The 17,245-nt window shown below is 33.3% G+C and overlaps 1 protein-coding gene across 1 annotated transcript; it reads right to left on the bottom strand.

Moving 5' to 3' along the window:
- Positions 1-5,177: 5,177 nt before the first annotated feature.
- LOC102662517 (RING-H2 finger protein ATL1) lies at positions 5,178-5,744 on the bottom strand. The gene has a single exon (XM_006587963.1). It carries the CDS (start codon positions 5,742-5,744, stop codon positions 5,178-5,180), a length of 567 nt encoding a protein of 188 aa, XP_006588026.1.
- Positions 5,745-17,245: the final 11,501 nt, after the last annotated feature.

Raw genomic sequence — 17,245 nt, 5'->3', positions numbered from 1 at the left:
TAAAACTCAATAGGCCCTCTTGTCGAGGATAAACGTCGACCCTAAACTCATCTCGATTGTTCCATTGACTAATAATTGGGGCGAATAATTGTCCCCAATTTCCATCTTGTTTGTCTTTCAGCGTTATGCCATGAATATTCACGGTTGCGAAGGACACCCGAGAATAGGTTGTTGCATTCCAAATTGTCTCAAAACTCGATCGGGTTGATGCCACTCAACAACATGGAAACAAATGAGTGGCACCACTGCACACCATGCTACACTTCCAATCAAACAAATTGAAGGCAGCGCTGACATAACAGTTGTTGTGTAAGACTCCCACAGAAACTGCATATAACAAGACAATTGTTAATTTTCACTGAAACATGACATTATTTATTATTTAACCAATACATTACGATCTTCTTACCTCATGTCGTTTCATGATATCCAATTTGCGATGAAAAACTATCAGATCATCATTGCCAATATGCTGATTTCCACGTCGCAACCACCTAAAAAAAATATGAAATCATCATTGTTGACACGTTACATTATTAATTATTTTCAAATGAAATCAATTTTTTTAAACGACTAACCTGTGTTCAAGGGGTTTATTTTCTATTACGGGAGGAGTCCTCTTTGGAGCCAAAGTTGTGCATCGTTTCCATGCCCACAATTGGATTAAGATGCACATACCTCCGATTGATTTAGTTTTGTAATCGGTGGCGCTGCACATCTCTCTATATAAATAAGCAAGCACGACAGGTCTTCATGCATACGTGCTGCACTGTGCAAAGTCACGTAAAAATTGCAGGTACCTTAGGGAAACTTTGCTACTGCCTTTGTCAACAAATAGGACACCTCCTATGAATTTAAGGATCCATGCACGGGTAAACCTTTCTAGTTGTTGTACGTTGCCGTCATGGTTATTTAACTGTGAAAAATGGTGAGCTAACCAACTTAATTTAACCACACTACCTTGAAGTTCACATTCTTGTGGTCTGACCCCTAACAATTCTTCACATAAATCAGCCCAATCAAGATTTGTTGAACTAATTAATGTTGCCCTATCCACACGGAGACCTAACAAAACAGACACATCTTGAAGAGTAATAGTACACTCTCCACATCTCATGTGAAACGTATGTGTTTCGGGTCTCCATCTTTCAATCAAGATACTAATTAATGATGCATTTATTTTAAAGTATCCCATCTTCATAATTCAGTAAAAACCAAATTGCCGAAGTAGAGGAATAATTTCCTCTGGTATTTCTTCTTGACCTTGATACGTGGGGACAACTCGTTTGATGTGTAATTTTCTGTCGTCTTTCTCATTCCAAATATGTTCTGAAACATGCTTGGTTTGCATCCATAAAACGTCATCATCAATTGGACCAGACTTACTTTGTATATTTGATGAACATGACAAAAAAGATGTCATTGATACTGCAAAATAAAATATAATATAATAAGTTGACAATAAATTTTATACATTCCTTGTAAAGAAAAAAAATTAACTATATTTACAAAAAATTAATTAAATATATATACCACATAATTAAAATTTGAACAAATAACAAAATATATATATTTGAATAACAAAATATATTATACAACTAATAAAATTTAAATGTAGTCTCCAAATAAATTAAAATATATGCAAACATAACTTTAAATAATTAACAGATTATATATTTTTTAATTCAAATATTTTAATAACAAAATATATTATACAAATAAAAAAATTTAAATATATTTTATAAATAAATTAAATTACATGCAAACATAAATTTAAATAAATAACATAATATATATATATTTGCGGTCAAAAATTAAAACAATATATATACAAAATTACTACAAACTAAGGTATCATATAACTAGCATACAAAATTTAAATAACATAGTTATTATTTAAATATATTTAAATAATAACTTACACTACCTATAACTAAAACTATTTTAGATACCCATCAAGCACAAAATTTAAATATATAACATAATTTAAATATATAAAACATTATTTAAATATATTCTATAAATAAATTAAATTACATGCAAACACAAATTTAAATAAATAACATAATATATATATATATATTTGTGGCAAAAAATTAATATAATATATATACAAAATTAATACAAGGTATCATATAATTAATCTAACATAGAAAATTTAAATATATTTAAATAATAACTTACAATTGGACCACAAGTAAAACTAATTTAACATACAAAACTAATAACTTAAAATACATATAACTAAAACTAAACCTAATGTACAAAACTAATAACTTACATTAACTATAACTAAATTATCAAACTAAATCTAATTTACCATTTAAAAATAAAACTAAGGTAACATAGAAAACTAATAACTTACACTACTAATTTACTATACCTAAAACTCTATACAAATTTTATAATATCTAAAATAACTAATTTAATTATCAGAATACAAACAATTAAATAAATAAAATAAAAATAAAATTAAACAAACTTACCAAGTTTTGAGAAAACTGAAAGTGGAAGAACACGTTCTTGTTCTGGGAAAGCTTCACTCCAACACCAACACCAATTGCTTCTTTCTTGCGTTTAAGTGAATGCTCGTTTAGGGAGGAGGGAGGGATTTATGGACCTCAAATCTCCACTAAAGCTTGCGATTTCCTCCAACATCAAATCGCCACTTAAGCCTACGATTCCACCTGCTGTTGCTGCCTTCATTGCACCCTGCTCTTCTGTTATGCGTGCTTGCAATCATGAAAAGCAGATCCCCCTAGCGTAACTTGTCAGTCAAACTGGCTAGTCCCGTGCATGGTCAAATCGCCAGTGCAAGTGGCGAGATCACTGCACTCCGCGCCACGTGTCGACGCCAATCCAAACTCGCCAATATATGGGACTGACAATTTCCTTCTTTCCTGCCTGCATTTTACATAAAAAAAAAACAGACATATGCAGGAATAAATTTCAAAACAGCACCATTTGAGAAAAAAGTTTGGAAAAGTAGTACATTTAGGGCAATTTGCCCTCTTTTTGTTGTAAATTAATTAAATATGAAAAATAAAAAATGAAAAGAAAGAAACACAAATTTGGTGTCGATTTTTGTTTATGGAATTCTGGTATTATATGCTATACGTCGTTTTTGTTCCTTGCGAACATTATCTTCCAAATAGACCGGAATTGAAGCTGAAGATGCTACACCATGAGTCATGAGAACTTTCCCATATGTAAAGTACTTTTTACCACGTCTTAAATTGACATTCGAAGTTCATCAAGGGACAAACGGTATAAATGCAGCTCAACTGCCACACGCTAAAACGGTAAAGAATTATTCTAAATTGATCTAGATTTTAAAGTGAGAAAATTAAAACATTTTTTTTTGTTGAATTTAGAATTTTAATTTTATTTTGTAAAAGTTAATTGTGAATGTATCGATATTTATTTTAAATGGATTCATAATGATAAAGTACAAACTCCAAATAATAATAATAAGTAGACTCCAGTTAAGAAATTAAAAATGATTTTTTAATAAAATATAAAATTTATTATTATTAATATATTTTTACTATAACTTAGAGAGAAAATAATTTATATACCAAAAGGATTCTACATTATCATTGAATTACATATTAATATTTACGGTAAGTTTAGTAGATTTTTATAATTATTGCATTAAAAGTTATATTTAGATTTATATTAGGTCGGCAATAAAAAACCCTTTAACACATATCATGCATAAAATTTGAATTCTAAATTTTAATATATAAAGAAATTTATTTATTTTATTACTAAATAATATGTTTAAGACACACGTTTATAATTATAATAACAACCCAGCAATAATCAATAGATCAAGGGAAAGAAGGCAGTTGAAAGATGTGGACACAAGTGGACCACAACCAATGGTATATGCCCAACCAATAGAATGCTGCTAGAAGCCGCCCTGGCCCCGTAAATTGAAAAGGGCTAAATCTTCAACTTGATCCATATTTTAACTATGGATCTTTATAGTTATAATTTTATTTAACTATAAATAAATATATACATAAAGCTAGTATAAATATCTCGTGCATCATGCAGATATTTTTCAGTTGAAGTAACTCCAAAATAAAACATATATAATTCAAATAAACAAATATAATGACTTAAATTCAGGATAAATAAATTTATAAAAATTGAAAATAGAATTAATTTGAAAACAAAGTTCTAAGATTTGAGAAAAAATAATATAATTTTTTTTAAAAAAGAAATAAAATTAGGATTTAAAGAAAAAAGTAATATTAATATAAAAAATTGAAAAGCTTTTGTATTTAGTCTCTTCTTTTTTTGGTAAAGTATTTAGTGCTTAATAATGTTTTTTTATTCATAGTGTCTAATAATGCTTTAAGCATGTTTGTCTTTGGATATTTGTAATTCTCCACATAATATATTTTTTGAAAGAGAAAAATAACTTTAAATATAACTAAATTTTAGATTGAGAGTTAATCTCATCATTAATTCAAGATAATGAAGTTTGTAAAAATATCTCTAAATTCTACCGAAAAAGAAAAAAAATTCTAACTATGATGATTAAAAAAAATTTCTTGCATTCAAGTGTAATGACTATAAATTGTATTAAAAATATGTCTATTTTCTAACACATATTTAATATTAAAAATCTAAATAAAAATAATTTACACATATTTAATGTTAAATAAAAGTGCTGTGATAAAAAAAAAGAAGAAGAAAAAACAGGTAAAAATTTGCTCCTCCGTGCTAATTCCTAAATTGCTCCGAAGGAGAACCTAGTGTGTGGTGTTCAAGTTGTCGATCACTGACTCAATGTCACATCTATCACCAAAGAAGCAAGGCCCCACCCACCATAAATTATTGTATGATTCAAAATCCATATAATTCACATCATATTAACTGTGACACATTATTTAAGTATAAAATATAATAATATAAAAATAATTTTATATTATTATCTGATAAAAATATTAGATATAAAAAATTTATTAACTTTAAAAAATAATTATCTTAAAAACCAATTCTGATAATTTTTTACTAGATGTCAATGATTTTTTTTTTTTACAGTATTTGTCATTAAACTCAATTTTAATTATGTGTGATATGAAAACTGATCAAAATTATATGATTAATATGAGACTATCTAATTATTTCTCTCCACCTACACGATAATTTGTGAACTCAATCTAGAGAGATGCTGCCATTCCAGCACCGGATTCCATCATCCCATCAGGAGAATTCTCCCCCGGACACAAAACATCAACGGGAGTTCTACAAATTGGGCAATCCAAGTGGGAGTAAAGCCACATGTCTATGCAAAGAACGTGGAAATAGTGCTTGCACTGTGGAAGCTTTCTCACCTCTTCGCCTTCTTCGTAAACCGATAAGCAAACGGAGCACTCAAACTCATCATCTTGCTCTTCTTCTTCTTCTTCTTCTTCTTCTTTTGCCACTACTTCTTTCTTGTACTTGAAGCTCGACAACAAGTTTCGTTGTTGGCTGTCCTCGAAGCTCCTTGTTCTTTCGGAAACAACTTGTACAATATCTCTATTATGCGTGATACTTTGCGCCGGCCGCGCGTGGCGCGTTTGGCTCCGTCTTAGGAGGACGAGGTTGTATATGGCTAGCACTATGGCCGCGGTTCCGACCACCACGAGACCGTAGTACAACATGGGCATGCTGTTGTTCTTGGTTGATGGGGAGGAGGGTGGAGGAGGGGATGAGATTGTGAAGGGGCTTAGAACATCGCCCATGATGGGGTTTTTTGTTTTGATGAAATTGGGAGAGAACACAAGTTTTGAAGAATATTGTTTTGTAGACAACTAACTACAGTACACACCCTTATCTATCCAATGGGGGTTATAGTTTAGATGATGGAATTATTGGAGGGGGTTTATATATTAATTTATTTTTATTGAGAAAAAATCAATTAATGTTAAGTAGTTAAGCTAAAAGACGTGGTGGTTATGTTATCATTGAAGGGGAGAATATAATTTTTTTTCTTGCAAGTTGGATATAATGTGTCATGGAATATTTACTATTTTAGAGAAGACTAAGAGGAGCAGACAAAAAAATGTACTATAAGGGGGGCAGTGAACAAAGATGGGTGAGTGACCAGAAATTAATTTGTAGATAAGTGTCCTGTATCTCTTGCACGTTCTATTTCTTTCTTTTTCTTTGCCTAGGGTTTTGGGAAGCCTCTATGGTTAAATGCTAAAAAACAATTTTGTATCTATTCGGAAATCAAATTTGCTTCTATTCATCACAGGTAAAGAGACCTATACATGGTTTATTAAGATTTCATTAAATCCTTGTATATGATAATTGGATAATAATGTCTCTTTCCAACAGAGGCGTGTTGCGAGATTGAACACTAATTATTAGTTTTTTTGAAAGGGGGAGTTAGCAAGTAGAGCAATTTGAGTTGTTAAACAGGACTTTTCCCACGTAAATTGCTATCATAATTGGTCAGACGGAGTGGCACTACAGAATTTGAAAATAGTAGAGAAAACAGCAGTGGCCACTTGCTAATTTCCTTTCATCGATCATTGGGAAATTAATTGGGGAAAAGGAAAAAAAAAGAATATTTCTGTTTTCTACACTGAAAGAGAGTCAATTATAGAAGATTTTGTTTTTGCAGAATCAGAGTTATTCAAAAAAGAATAAGAGAATTCCATAATTGAACGAATTCCCTACACTTTTTTTTATATTAAGGGTCTCTCTTGATATTGGGAGATTATTTCCTTAATAAATTTTTATTTAAATTTAATGTTTATCCATTTTGAATATTTTACACGGTTATTCAAACATATTAATTATAAATATGTTATTATTTAAATTATTTTAAAAGTTAATAAATTTATTATATATAATGATATACTTTCCATATATAACTTTTTCTTTTCAATTTAATTATTGCCAAAATTGGATAAAACTCCTTCATTTGTAGAGAATTTTCTCTCTCCCTCTGCATATTTATTTCTTATAACTTGAAAGCTTCTTTGGAATGCTGTTTTATCTTTTAAAAACAGCATGTTTTAAGGTTAACATTAACTAAATCTCTTCCTATCATATATTACTTTAATTTGCCTGACTAGTTATAAAAGAACTAGACGATTGATTGCCTCAATCTATTAGGGTTGATCTAGTGAGGAAGGGTTGAATAAATGTATGAAAACTTAAGTTTGATCTAGGTTATTATTACTGTATTTTTAAAAAAGATTGATTCCCTCTAGTAAAACAAGTTGCGTACATTCCTTGAGCTTATCACCAACAAGTAGACATTTTTTTTATTGAAAAACCACACTCGTCTTTTTCACTTTATATATTATTTTCACATGTCGGCATCTATTATTTTTTAAAAACTATACGTACCTCTTATATTTTTTTATGTATTTCCACACAATACCCTTAAAAATAACAAAGTAAAAAGTCAATGCTTTCTCAAGGGTGTAAGTATAATTAACGTTAACCTTAGGAGAAAAAAAAGTATAATCATCCCTAAATTAATAGAAATATAGGAATATTCAATGTTCTTCTTATGTTAGTAAAAATAATTCGGACGAGTTTGATACACAAACTATAACAAATCAGAACAGTGTACAAAATAAGATGACGGATGGACTATTTTTTGTTCATTTTTCTATTTGGTGATCAATTTAAAAAAAAAAATTAGAGGATGATCGATTTATTATAAAAACAATTTTGTAATGTTGTTTCATGCACACAAAAGTAGCAATCCAAAATTTACTATAATGTCCTTGTACTGTGCAGTATTTATTTTACATTATTATGGAAACTGGAAAGGCATACGACAATATTTTTGTATTTTCAATTATTTAATATTTATTATTCAGTTATTTTTACTTTTAATTTTTTTTATATTATATTGAATAACATTATATTATATTATGTTAGATATATTAATTTGCTTAAGACTAATATATATATACATCATATTTTAAATATATAAACGTCAAACTTATAAAGTTTTCTAATTAATATAAATGTATTGAATATTATATTTTAATGTGAAAATAAATAAGCTTTCGAATGTTTGAAATTTGAAGTTGGTTATGGTCGGTGGTGTAACGTCATGCTATGATGCTATAGTTATCAAAATTTCGGTTGGCAATGAAGAAGAGTGAATTGTTAAAGGAAAAAAATGGAATAATTTTGGCCTTATAAGGTTGTGGTTTGGATAATAAAACATTTATATGACATTTTTTTATATATCTTATCTTGTGTATTGTCTTTTGTTTTCAACAGTTCTAGTATCATTTTTATAATTAAACATAAAATAAAGTCGACTTCTAGGATAAAATAAGGAGATCATGTGATATATGATGATCATTTTTGCCCACCCTTAGATTAATAAGATTTACACAATAATAGGATGGATCCTTTACACCAAATTATTTTTCTTCTTTTTCTCTCTCAACCCCCGTGCCTACTTCTTTGCATCTCTACTGGTGAGTACAAAGTACCTTGATGACCTCTTTCCCATCATCGTCAGTTAATTGGCTTTGTCGGACAAGATCTTCGATCATTAATGTAATTGGACAAGGGTCTCAGAAGAGGAGTAAGAGAAGGGATCAACACCTTTCCATAGCTTGACCAAATCATACTTTTGAAGCTCAATCTTCTACATTTATGGGTTCAAGCGTTGGCTGCCTATATCCATCTTCTTTCTCCATGCTTGGTTGTTGATTTTCTCTTCAGACAATTTGTATACCTTGAAGCTATGATAAAATCTGATGTTTTTGTTTGAAACATGCATTGGCTTAGGTTCAGTATGAGGTTGAGATCTTGAAGGCAATAACCAATCAGTTGAGTCTCTGTATGATTTGTTCAGAAGTTGATGCAATTTTTTGAAAATATCAATTAAGAGTTAAGGTGCAGCAATAGTCTCCAGTCTCTTCCTGATTTCTAATCTAACCTTAATTGCATCAAAAGAGACAAACTTAGCGGCTCCACAAATGCTTTCTAATCTTGAAATGCTACTTATGACATTGGTTGAGCAAGCAGAGCATCAACAATAGCTTCATCATCGATTATTACTAGATCGGAGTGTAGTGGTGCAACTCTAGGATTTGTTTCAATAGAATTGAGGTGCAATAATAGTCTCCAGTCTCTTCTTGATTTCTAATCTAACCTTAATTGCATCAAAAGAGACAAACTTAGTGGCTCCATAAATGCTTTCTAATCTTGAAATGCTACTTATGACATTGGTTTAGCAAGCAAAGCATCAAGAATAGCTTCATCATCGATTATTACTGGATGGGAGTGCAGTGGTGCAACTCTAGGGTTTGTTTCAATAGAGTTTGAAATGACACCAATATCAAACCCTTGGAATGATACTTCAATGACAGACTGAAACATTGCAACATGTAGAGCTTATCTTTCGTCCTCAACTATTTCTTCATGAACCATAGTTGGTTGGAGCTCTGTGTCTCTTGCAGTAGATGCTATAGAAAATATTTTAGCACTTGTTTCCAAGGCTGATTGTACTTTGACATCAAACTCTGCCTTCCACAACTTTTCTTCAAACCTAGGTTTGACAGCTTCAAGTACCACTTCATTAGGTAGTTGATCACTGGTAGTTGTCTGTCGTAGCTCCTTTTCCCTTGTCAAGGTCTTTAAAGATTCAATAATAATCTCTTCAGGGATCTCCTATGAAGCCTATCCTTCAAGGGTGGTAGCTTTCCTTGCTGCTTTTTCTTCATGGCCTTTTCTGCTCTTGCTCTTCTCTCAGCATCTGCAAGAGAGTATTGCTTGGCTTTGGCAATGGCAGTAACTTTGGCCATGCTGGGAGGGGGTGAAATAGACTTGGGTAATGGTTGGGAAGGAAGGACTAGTTAAGGTGAGGGTGCATGGGTAGGTGTTTCTAGGATTTCCACCTTAAATGATGGTGTGGCTAGTGTAGGTTGGGAAGATTCAGTGTTCAGAGTAGGTTGGGGAGATGATGGTATGGATAGTGTTGCTTAAGCTAGGAATGGTTTGATTCTAATGATAGGTTTCTTGAGTTTGGGTGTATGGTCTCGGTTAGAGTCTGAACTCTTTCTCTTTTTAGGGTTACATAGAGCTTGGTTTCTTGGTTTTTTGGTTGAAGGTGGGGGTTGAAAGTTAGATGATGGAGGGTGATCTTTTCTTTTGGTGGGTAGTTTGTGTTTGGGTTGGCTAGGCTTGACTTGCTCCTTCTACGTCTGTGGAGAAGATGCTTCAGACTCAAGATACAAAGGATTTACTTGAGTTCCTATCATCTAATCATCATAAGACAAAGAAGTCTTAATCACCTCCTTTTTCACTTTCTTCTTTATGTGCCTTTGCATATACTTAGGAAATTTTTCAGCAATTGCTATCTTCACAAAGGTTGCCCCCTTCAGTTGAGTGGCACTAACCGATGGCTCCATAAAGGAAACCTCCACCCCAGCAAGCCTCAGGATCCGGGTGAAGAATATTCCAAAAGGAATATGGTTCTTCTTCACCTTGGGGTTAAACCTATCCTTAAACACTTGCATCCAATCTAAAAAGATGATCTCAGGAAGATTCACCTTTTCACCTACCATAATCTTATAGATGTAGAAACGATCTCTGAAGCCAACCCTGCGCATGACTATGTTGAACAACATGTTGTGGATCATCCTACACATGTAGGTCAGGTTTGTTGTCCTCAAGAAGGTGTTGAGAGCCTTCGTGTCACCTTCGTCTGGGCAAGCCTTTCCATAGAGCAGCTTGTCCATAGTCTCCTGGGTTATCTTGTTTTCTTAGTCTTTACTCATGGTCAGACTCTCTGGTGTACATCCAAACGCAACAACAATGGTCATAGGAGAGATCACCACCTAGGTCTCAACAATAGTCCCTTTGATGCTAACTCCATCTTGCCATGTTGTTCCCCAGAAGAGTGTGTATGGGCTATAATGCCAGGTACTGAACTTTTCTAGAAAAGGTGTCCAACCAACCTTATCAAAGTCCTTTGATGTCAAAGCCTTCTTCCTTCAAGCTTTGAAAGTTTATCCACTTTCTAGGGATAAACCAACCTTCGGGGAAGGCTTGAATGACATCGTCAACATTGTTGATGATGTGGATTCTAGAGGACTTGTTCCTCCTTGGAGGTGCCATTGTTCACAAAGGTTTTGAAAAGAAGGAAAAAATAGAGAGTATTTGAAGTCTTTGAATTTTCAGATGATGAATTTGCACAAGCATAAATACTTTTGAGAGTTTTATATATTCTAAGAGTTTCTCAAAGTGCCTGTGTTTGCCTTTTATAGTTTTCAAAAAGAGAAGGAAAGAGAATTTGATGTAACCTATCAAATCTCATTAAATATTTTGAAAATAATTTTTCAATCACGATAGGAATCGTGGTCCATGTTTCTCAATAAAAACTGAAACATTTTTGTCTTTGTGAACACATTTCCTCTTATGTCTAAACACTTCAACAAACATTAGTCCAATAGGTTAATAAGATAAGACGATGTGATTGTTTGAAAATAAGTATTTCATTAATTTAATAAACTAATCATATTTAAATGTTTCATTATACAAACAAAGTGTTCTTCAGACAAAGGCATAGTGAAGATATCAACCTATCGACGATCTATGTCTACAAACTTTATATCAAAGACACCTTTTTGCATATAATCATGAATGAAATGATATCTTATCTCAATATGCTTAGTCTTTGAATGTTGTATGGGATTTTTAGATAGGTTTATTGCACTAGTGTTGTGACAATATACTGGTATATTGTTTTCAAAACTAGAATAATCTTCCAGTTGATACTTTACCTATAATAGTTGTGAACAACAACTTGTAGTATACACATATTCAACTTCAGTTGTAGATAGAGCAATGTGGTTTTGTTTCTTGCTTGCCCAAGATATCAAACAAGGTTCAATATAGTGACATCCTCCACTTATGCTCTTTCTTTCTTCTCTATCTCTTACATAGTCTGCATAACAATATCCTACTAACTTGAAATCTAGCATACATACATACACTATGCATAATATCAGGTTTACTTGAGGTTAGATACAAAAGAGATCTAATCATGCCTATGTAGATTGTCTAATCTACTAGTTTACCTAATTCGTCTTTCTCAGAGGATTGGAAGCATGCATAGGAGTTTTCATAGGCTTGACATTTGGTAATTTCTATTTATAGGTATATTTTGGGATTAAATTATATAAGGATTGGTATTTTTTTCTCTCATATTTCTTCCTTTTTGTGCAAATAAATGTTATTTTAACATCATTTAAGTTTTTGTGCAGAAAATATTAAAAGTTAATGAATTTGTGATGCTTAGTGAGTAAAGTAAAGTCCAAAAGAGCAAATTAGAAATCTAAAGAGGCGCGCTTAGCGCGAGGCTCAGGCTTAGCGGGAACATCACGCTTAATGCTAGCATGATAATTTAGAAAAGTAGGGCTAATTGAGGAAAAAGACGCGTTTAGCGCAAGTCACGCCCTAAGCACGAGGATTACCGCCATACTCACTAAGTGTGACAAGTGTGTACGCGAAGGTTGCATGAAAACTAAGCTGATTTGCACTTATAAAAGAAGGAAAGAGAAGAAGGAAAAACACATGGATAATTCAAGAGAATACAATTTTTTATAGAAGGCAAAGGCCAGAAAAAGAATAAGCAAACATTAGAAGTCATTCCTTCCCTTTGTAACGACCCGCCTCGTCGCTACGATATCAACACTCTAATGTGCGATAATTTCAATTTTTTATAAAAAAAAGAATTCCCTTAATTTGCTTATGAAAATAGAAGTAATTTTGCCCCAACATACATTCGCTAAAACATACACATTTACTTAGGTGAATATATATATATATATATATATATATATATATATATATATATATATATATATATATATATATATATATATATAGGAGCAACAACTTAGTACACGTCATCCACATGATGGGAAATTAAAATTTGTTCATGCATATAAGTAAAATCTGAAGTTTACATCTTTGATTTAACAAAATGACTCATAACCCAACTATGGAGGAGTTGATAAACAAAATACAACTCTCTCCCAAAATAATGCCAACGTCGTCACGTTGGCTTGGCGGCTCCTCACCAGAATCTTACTCCTTGCACCTTGCTGCTGTCATTCTGCTCCCACGAATAATGTTCACGATCATCACAGGTATCAACCACACGATACAAAATTGCAAGGGTGTGTTCATTATAAAAAGAACCAATACCAATCCAAATAACCACAATTAGCAAGAAACATAAGCAGAACATTATGAGCTTACACAACATTCATTATTCAACACTCACATCCAACAATTATTCATCATTCACATTCAACAATTACTCATCATCCATATTCAACAATTACTCATCATCCATCCATTGATCCAATCAAGACTGCATAGAATGATGCATGCACCTGACTCAACTCTCAGATGCAATGTGGTACGTACCAACAACCAAATCCCAGGAAATAGCCTAAACGTGTCCACACGGTACTCTCACTTAGGAAACCATGCAGAGTTCGTCAAGACCACCTGGTTGTGCACGTAACTGCCCCCCATAGGTGATCAGCTTGGGGCCCAAAGGAGTTCCCTACCAGGTGACACGCCCCCTCATTACAAAGTACACTCTGCCACAATTATTTTTTTCCTGTGTCGTATGAGGTATGAATATGGCCAAAAGCAAGTGCCAATGACCATGGACCAATTAAAGCACCTAAGCATCCCCTCAGAAATGCTTAGATTCTTTAACCACGCTTGTCCCCCACGAATGGGCCATCTGACAAGGTCAATGCACTTCCCCCCATGAACATACACTACATACGACGTATGAACATGACCAAAAGCAAGTGCCAATGACCATGGACCAATTAAAGCGCCTAAGCATCCCCTCAGAAATGCTTAGATTCTTTAACCACGCTTGTCCCCCACGAATGGGCCATCCGACAAGGTCAATGCACTTCGCCCCCCACGAACATACACAACATCCAACATATCGAACATGGACACCATCAAGTGCAATGACGATGGACAAATTAAAGTGCCTAAGCATCCCTGCAGTGAATGCTTAGATTCTTTAACCATTCTAGTCCCCCACGAATGGGCCATCTGACAAGGTCAATGCACCCCCCATGAACATACACAACATGCACATGCTAATGCATTTCCAACATCAATCAACATTCCATTTTCATATCATTCTCAACATAGACATCATCTCATCTCAATGACGTTATCAACAACAACAACAACCCCATTTCATATTCACATAATCATCAACAATAACATCAATTCATGTTGACATGATCTTTATTAACAATATCATCTCAAATCAATATCATCATAATTATCAATATCACCACATATCAATTAAAATCCTCAATAGAGACATCAACAATAAATTGCATTCCATACATATATATTTCTTTCATGCCTGAGATTTACACTCCCCCGGTCTTCAAACAACATAAATCAAATAAAGACACCAATTTCATTCATCACAATAAATATATATATCGCATCCCATTCGTCAAAACATAGTTTTTCCTAAAAATCAGCATGCATATCAATAACAATTATATCGCATCCCATTAGTGTTAAGTGGTCTCGGAATAATTAAGAAGGGGGGGTTGAATTAATTATAAACGTGTCTTGACTAATTAAAAATTATCCTTCTTAATATTACTAGATTCAATTAGGCTTTACTACTAAGTTATGAGAAAGTAAAGAATAGAAACAATAACTTAGACAAAAAGTAAAGTGGAAATGAAAAGTACACAACGAAAATTAAAGAGTGTAGGGAAGAAGAAGACAAACACAAGATTTATACTGGTTCGGCAACAACCCGTGCCTACATCCAGTTCCCAAGCAACCACCGGTTCTTGAGATTTCCAATAACCTTGTAAAATCTTTTACAAGCAAAGATCCACAAGAGATGTACCCTCCCTTGTTCTCTTTGTACAACCAAGTGGATGTACGCTCCACTTGAATTGATCCACAAGAGATGTACCCTATCTTATTCTCAGTATAACAACCCAAGTAGATGTACGCTCTACTTGTACCACAAAGGATGTACGCTCCAATGTGTTAAGACAAAGAATTCTTAGGCGGTTAGTCCCTTGAATCTTTGTAAGGGGAAACAAAAGATATCTCAGGCGGTTAGTCCTTTGAAATCTTTTGTTTAAAGGGAAAGGGAAGAATCAAAAGAATTCTCAGGTGGTTAGTCCTTTGAATCTTTTGTCAAGAGGGGGAAGGGAGAATAAAAAAGAATTCTCAGGCAGTTAGTCCTTTGAATCTTTTGTCAAAAGGAAGAAGGGATGAAAAGATAGCACACTTTTGTTTTCTGCAGAATTTCCACTTGCAGGAAAACAAAGTTTTGTAACAAAGTTTAGAAAGCTTTTTGGCAAAGAAAAAACAATGGGCAATGGTTAGAGAAAGATTGTGAAAAAGAATTGTTTGGAAGAATATCATATATATTTTTTAAATGTGTGCCAAAGTCATGCTTTTATAGACTCTTCATGTCTGGTCAAAGAAACCATTGGAAAAGTTGTGACTTTAGAGAAAACCATGTTAAGAGTTATAATTTAACTTTTTCTTCAAAACTGTTCACTGGTAATCGATTACCACAAAGGTGTAATTGATTACACAATGCATTTTATAAAAAGTTGTGACTCTTTACAATTGGATTTGAATTCCAACGTTCAGATTCACTTGTAATCGATTACTAATATAGTGTAATCGATTACACTATTTGAAAATCATTTTGGAACGTTGCAAACCATTTGAAAACATTTTGAAAACCAAGCTGGTAACTGGTAATCGATTACTGATAACTGGTAATCGATTACCAGAGAGTAATCACTCTGGTAACTTAGAAAATTTGAGAAATTTATTTTGTAAAAAAAAACTGTGCTATTTGGTTTTTGAAAAAATCTTTTAATACTTATCTTATATGAAGTCTTGACTTGTTGCTTCTTGATTTTTTCTCTTGAATCTTGAATCTTGGATCAGATTCTTGATGCTTGATCTTGAAGTCTTGAATCAATCTTGAATCAATCACTTGGGCTTTTGGCATCATCAAAATTTCTTGGTTCAACATCATGAAGCTTGCTTCTACAATTAGTTAAAACATTATTTCTCTTGGAAAACCCGCATGCACATCAAGGACAATTATATTGCATCCCATTAGTTAAAAACATCATTTTCTATAAAGGAAAAATCAGCATGCAATAGGGACAAACAATTATTCTCATAGCTAAGTTCCCCGACCTTAACTATGGTGTTAAAATGGTAAATTTTATAATAAACTCCCCTCACCTATTGTGAGCTACTCGTGGGTTCCTCATCACGTCACTTGGAGATTTCTTTATCGTCCTCGCTCGTCGCTTCCACGCAAGCCTCTACCATACCAAAACAAAGGAGACTTAATATGGATTTCAGAAAACAAAGCTAATAACAATGCTCTGGGTCAAACACCCACGTCACTACATGAAAGGGCTGAGAGCATTTTGGGTTTTACAAATGGACATCATTTTGAAATTCCAATCATGCCAATGTGATCGGGGTTTAGTGAAGGTCACGAAAATAGCACCTATTTCAGAAAAGGATAATTTTTACAAAGTCTATTTGCTCTAGGGTTGTTCAGAGGAAGCGTAAAACATGCAATGACGGTTTCCAAACTTAGAAATGATGCAAAGGTAAGATAAAACTAACAAGAAACAAGCGTAGAACCATGTTTACCTCGAAGGAAAATGAAAGGTCAGATTAGGGCTTCGTTCTCTACCGAAGCCGCAAGGCAAGTTGGAAGATTCCGCTTCGGTTGAAGGGTCCCTTTCGGTGTGGGGTTTCAACAGAGAACAATGGCGGTTTGTGGTGGCTACTGGTGGTTGTGGGTGATGGAGAAAGATCTTGGAACGTTGGAAATGGTTTTGGAAGAAAGAAGGAGAAGAAATGGCATTTTTCCAAAGCTACTTGGACTACAAGGCTCAAAATGCACAAGTGACTAATGCTCTCGGAAACGTAAGCATTGTGACACTCCAGAAGTCTTCTTAAAGATCTCAACGATCAGATCATGGACAAGTGTTCTATGAAGCTCCAGACCAAATTTCGAGAAGATCCAATGGTTAAAGAAGGCTGGGCAGCATTTTTACCGAGACAGCTTCATGTAGCTTCCTTGAGAAGCTTCATTAAGAGGCTTCCTCATGGCTTCTTTGAAAAGTTTTCTCGAGAGACTTCTTTGACAAGCTAGATTCTTATCTACCCACAC

This window comes from Glycine max, chromosome 9, assembly GCF_000004515.6.
Source record: "Glycine max cultivar Williams 82 chromosome 9, Glycine_max_v4.0, whole genome shotgun sequence".
Taxonomy (NCBI): Eukaryota; Viridiplantae; Streptophyta; class Magnoliopsida; order Fabales; family Fabaceae; genus Glycine; species Glycine max.
Note: the sequence above shows the minus strand (reverse complement) of the source record. Positions and strands in the feature narration are given on the sequence as shown.